The sequence below is a fragment of the Vicia villosa genome, linkage group LG6 (genome assembly GCF_029867415.1).
Source record: "Vicia villosa cultivar HV-30 ecotype Madison, WI linkage group LG6, Vvil1.0, whole genome shotgun sequence".
Lineage (NCBI taxonomy): Eukaryota > Viridiplantae > Streptophyta > Magnoliopsida > Fabales > Fabaceae > Vicia > Vicia villosa.
The window spans coordinates 42,282,791-42,288,365 of NC_081185.1; the positions used below are offsets into that span (position 1 = coordinate 42,282,791).

Sequence of the window (5,575 nt, forward strand, 5' to 3'; positions counted from 1 at the left end):
AACAGAGATTGATGAAGATGATGAGGTTGACGCAGCAGAGATGGCGAAACATAAACCCGTGAGTTACTATGTCCTCAGTAACGGTGTCATCGAAGAGCAAAATGCCCAGTTCGAGCGACCACGTCAAGGTAGGCAGAATCATCTCAAACCTCTCTATATAAGGGTCAAAATAGAACAGGTGGGAGTGAATAAAGTTCTGGTGGATGGAGGAGTGGTAGTGAATCTCATGCCTCAATTCATGTTGAAGAAGTTAGGAGTGTTCGATACAGATGTGAAACCTCATAACATGGTTTTATCGAACTACGAAGGAAAAATAGGACACACTCTGGGAGTTATTCAAGTAGATTTAACTGTGGGATCAATCACAAGGCCTACCGTGTTCATGGTGGTTCCAGCAAAGGCCAATTACAATTTACTCCTTGGAAGAGAATGGATCCACGGTGTTGGGGAAGTACCTTCGACCATGCATCAGAGGGTATCAATTTGGAGAACGGATGGCATAGTGGAGAACATAGAAGCTGATCAAAGTTACTTCATGAGCGAAGTAAACCAGGTGGATAAAGCAAATTTCGACAGGAATCTTGGAAATATAAGTCCATGTAGCCCAGCTGAAGATGTTTATTCCCCAAACAAGAATGATCTATACTTCCTAACTCTCCACCCAAATGGTTTTCAATGGGATCGTGAAATTATGGGAGATCCTGAAGAAGAATCAACAAGAATACGGCCCTCGGGTTGGAACGAAGACATTGATTATGTCTGAATCTTCATTCTTTGAAAATATTTCGGCCTATATGGCTGAGAATAAAATAATAGCAGCTCTCGAAGCCGAAATTATTGACATGGTTGTTGGGGCCAAAAGCATTGGGTTGAATGATATAGGACAGGGGGCAAACATAGTACCAGAGTCTCCTAAAGAACAAGTATTCAAAGATACGATAAACCAAAGGCTAGACGCTATCTATGATGATGAGCCTTTGGGATTCGAGAAAGATCCAGGATCATCAAGCGCAAAGATGTTAGCCTAGGACCCATTATAAGAGACTAAAAATCTTGGTGAGAGGAAAGGGCAGAGGGGGAGGGAATTGGATAATGGTTCGGATCTTTTTTGTAAATTCATGGAAGATAGTGGTTTGTTGGATGTGCGGTGTAAAGGGAAAAAATATACTTGGTGTAGTGGTGATCGAAGGGCCATGAGTAGAATTGATTGGTTCCTTGTGTCGGATGTTATTGTTAATAGATGGGGGGTGGTTGGTCAACTTGTAGGGGAGAGGTTTTGGTTAAATTTGAGGATAAAGGAAAACATGCTTGGTCAAAAATCAAGACTTAAATGGTTAAATGATGGAGATTCAAATAGTAGTTTTTTCACAAGGTGGTGAGGGAAAGAAGAAGGCACAATCATATTGGGCCGATTAACACTCACGAGGGTTTAGTGGAGAAGGTGGAGGAGGTTAGGGAAGAAGTGAGAAAACATTTTTTTAACAAGTTTATCGAGTTGGATGCGGATAGAACACTTTTAGATGGTATTTCTTTTAAGAGTATTACTTTCGAGGATAATTTAGTTATTGGAAGTCCTTTTCAAGAAGAAGATATTAAGGATGCTATTTGGAGTTGTGGGAGTTCCAAGAGCCCGGGTCCGGATGGTTTCTCCTTTTTGTTTATAAAAAAGTGTTGGTTCTTCATTAAGGATGATTTTGTGAATTATCTTAATTATTTTCATTCCGGTGGAAGAATCTCAAAGGCAATAATTTAATATTTTTTTACTCTGGTTCCTAAGTCTACGAATTCGACTTCTTTAGATGAATATAGGCCTATTTTCTTAGTGTGTTGTATGTACAAGGTCATTTCTAAGATCTTGGCGGGAAGTTTGAAAAAAGTGTTTCACTCGATTATTTTGCAGTGTCAAAGTGCTTTTGTTCCGGGTAGACATCTTCTTGATGGGGTCTTAGTGGGTAATGAGGTGGTGGATTTTGCTAAGAAAAAGGGGAGGGTTTGCCTTTTATTCAAAGTAGATTTTAAGAAGGCGTATGATAAAGTTTCTTGGAATTTTCTTTGAAACATGTTGTGTAGGATGGGTTTCGGTATGAGGTGGAGGAGATGGATGGAAAAGTTTGTTTTTCAAAGTAGTATGTCCGTGTTGGTTAATGGTAGTCCGACGAAGGAGTTTGTAGTGGAGAAAGGTTTAAGGCAAGGGGATCCTTTATCGCCTTTTCTTTTTGTGTTGGTTACCGAGGGCCTTGCGGGTCTTGTTCGGACGTCGTCCGAGAACGGTGAATTTAGAGGTGTGGGGATTAATGGGATTAGTTTCGTCGACATTCTTCAATTCGCGGATGATACTTTGTTTGTGGGTTAAGGTACTTGGAGACAAGTGTGTGCTATTAAAGTGGTGTTGAAATCTTTTGAGCTTGTGTCGGGTCTTGGAATTAATTATCGTAATAGTAAATTGGTTGGGATTAATGTGAATAATAATTTCTTAGATTCCGCTTCTTTTGTTCTTTCTTGTATAGTGGAGGGTAGCAAATTTTTGTTTCTTGGGATTATTATTGGATGTAATCCAAGGAGATATTCTTCTTGGATACATCTCTTATCGAAGATGAAGAAGTACCTAGTGGGTTGGAAAAACCGATTTTTTAGCTTTGGTGGTAGGATCACTCTCTTGAAATCCATTTTTAGCTCGCTCACTATTTTTACTATGTCTGTTTATAAGATGCCGATTATGGTGGCCAAGGAATTTACTAGGGTGCAAAGTAATTTTCTTTGGGGAGGAGAGGTGGAGGATAATAAGAGAAGGATTCATTGGGTGAGTTGGAAGAATGTGTGTCTTCCGCTTGAAAAAGGAGGGCTTGGCATCAAAAACATTTCAGATTTCAATTTGGCTCTTCATAACAAATGGAGATGGAGAATTCTAAAAGGTAATAATTCGGTTTGGTATAACTTGTTGAAAGCCCGTTATGGTGACTTATCTATGAAGAGCCTTTGCGGAGGTATGCTTCCTTTAGACTCTGTTTCTTCCTCTTCGTCTACTTCTTCTTATTGGTGGAATGATTTAATTTCGGTTGGGAAAAGCGTGGGTGTTGATCCTATGGTATCTCATTGCCGATTTAAGCGTGGAGGGAGGAATTTTGTTTGAAAGAGAAATTTCCAGAATTATATTTGGTCTCTTTATTGAAAAAAGTGTCGGTTGCGGGTATGGGAGGATGGGAGAACGAAGTTTTGAAATGAGGGAGTTGTGGTATTACTTCATTTCATCTTACCGATCCGTTCACTAGATCAGCCTATGTGTCTTTTCAGAATTTTATTAATGGTTGTGGGGTGGTTTTAGATGTGAAGGATGACATTAATTTGAATATTACGCTGGATGGTGATTTTTTGGTTGCTTCATGTTATGGGTATTATGCTGGAATGCATATTCCGTTTGGTCCTTCTAATAGGAATGACGTTGCTTTAGCTTTAATTTGGAAGTTGGAAGTGCCTTTCAAACTTAAAGCTTTTGGGTGGAGACTTTTTGTGAATAGACTCCCGGCAAAGGATTTACTTGTGTATAGAAGAATAGCTTTGTCTATGGATAATACTAAGTGTGTTTTTTGCGGTATTGATCTGGAAAGTCGGGATCATTCTTTCTTCAAATGCAAGATGGTGGAGGTGGCGTGGAGGGAGGTTGCAATTTGGATAGGAAAGTCGGATGGAGATTTGGAAGAAGATTGTTTATCGTGTTTCCTGGATTGGCTTTATTTTTGTAAAAAAAGAAGGTGAAAGAAGAAAAATTAGGAGTGGTGTGGTTAGCTATTTTGCGGTTTCTTTGGTTAAATAGGAATGAAATTTGCTTTAGAAATGAGGTTTGGAAGGTGAATAATGCGGTTTGGGGTATCAAATCTTTGATTTGGAAGTGGTCTTTTATAGGAGAAACTAGTCACCCCATATGTAGTTTTTTATGAATTTAACAAAGATCCTTTGTTATATCTTCCGTAATTCTAATTGGTTCATAATTTCTCTTTTTTGTTGACGGGTTTACCCCATTTTATGTGTAAACAGGTTTTGAGAACTCTTAATTCTCTGTCTTAATATAATCTTGCTTAAAAAAACATAATGTAGAAAATATAATATGAAATAAGGTAGTCTTAGGTCTATTATGTAACTATACAATATAAAATATGTAACAAAGTTGATATATAATTAACAAAAAATCAATAAGAGTCGTTGTTAGACTGCCAAATTTTTAGAGGGGTTGATTTTTCAAGTCGGTGCCAAATATCATTATCATCATAAAAATATAAAAAATAAATTATTTTCTTCTTCTTAGTTTGGCACATACATTATCAACAAAGATTTATAGTAAACCCTAGCCTTTGTTGCTTGATTGTTTGGAGGAGGAGATGAAATAGGATGTGTCCTTGGTGGTGTATGATCAATGTTAAATGCATAGCTTTCTTCACTTACTTCATCATTCTCACCATGAGGAGGAGGAGACGGAGTTGGATGTGTCCTAGGTGGTGTATAATCGATGCTAAGTTCATAGCTTTCTTCACTTACTTCATCATTCTCACCATGAGGAGGAAGAGATGGAGTAGGATGCGTCCTAGGTGGTGTATAGTCGATATCAAATTCAGATCTATCTTCACTTACATCTTTATTCTCATCATGAGGAGGAGGTGATGGAGTAGGATGTGTCCTTGGTGGTGTATAGTCGATGTCAAATTCAGAACTTTCATTATTTATTTCATTTTTCTTATCTTGAGGAGGAGGAGACGGAGTAGGATGCGTCCTAGGTGGTGTATAGTCAATGTTAAATTCAGAGTTTTCTTCACTTACTTCATCATTCTTATCATGAGGAGGAGGAGGATAAGGAATAGGATGCGTCCTAGGTGGTGTATAGTCGATGTGAAATTCATAATCTTCTTCCCGTACTTTATTTTTCTCACTTGCTTTAAGCACTCGAAATTGATGAGGCAAAGATTCAAAACCACTTACATCATTGGTCTGCAAGAAAATAAAAAGATTATGAGGCACATAAGAGTTTGATCATGCACCTTAAAAAAATAAGATCTAAATAACTACTATTAGTATTTAGGGTTTAAATATCATATAACAAAACTATACAATAATACTCTTAAAGGAATAGTTCAGAGGGAACATCAAATGAGTTATATAATATAGTTTGAGAGTAACATGTGGTTTATTCACCAACTTGATATCTTGAGTAGTGATGCTAAGAAGCGGGGCACTGCAATATGCATTGGCGTAAATGCCCAAAAAGAAAAAAAGGTATGCGATTGTCATTCTTTCGGAGAGATAAGAGACAGATAGTATACCCTTTTGTATTGTGAGAATATATGTATTTAAAAGATTAAGGAGTATTTATTGACACAAAAATAAATGTGCATTAAAAGAAATAATAAATTTAACATAGAAATATTTTAAACAGAATAACAAATTTCAAAAATTATTATTATTAAATATTTTCAAATCGAATTTTCTTTCCGGTAATTAAAAGAAAAACTATCAAGACCACCATCCCTCTTATTATTTTTCCTAAAATTAATCAAACAGTATTAGACCACATAATTTCAAGGGGATA

General features: G+C 37.1%; 2 protein-coding genes across 2 annotated transcripts; one reads left to right on the top strand and one right to left on the bottom strand.

Moving 5' to 3' along the window:
* The first annotated feature begins 1,118 nt into the window (after positions 1-1,118).
* On the top strand, positions 1,119-3,753 carry LOC131613586 (uncharacterized). The gene is made up of 4 exons (XM_058885243.1): positions 1,119-1,372; positions 2,071-2,270; positions 2,355-3,085; positions 3,292-3,753. Exons 1-4 carry the CDS (start codon positions 1,119-1,121, stop codon positions 3,751-3,753), a joined length of 1,647 nt encoding a protein of 548 aa, XP_058741226.1.
* Positions 3,754-4,296: 543 nt separating this feature from the next.
* LOC131613588 (early nodule-specific protein 2-like) lies at positions 4,297-5,277 on the bottom strand. The gene is made up of 2 exons (XM_058885244.1): positions 5,182-5,277; positions 4,297-4,977 (listed from the first exon to the last, which is right to left on the bottom strand). The coding sequence occupies exons 1-2, from the start codon at positions 5,275-5,277 to the stop codon at positions 4,297-4,299; spliced, it is 777 nt and encodes a 258-aa protein (XP_058741227.1).
* Between the last annotated feature and the right edge of the window lie 298 nt (positions 5,278-5,575).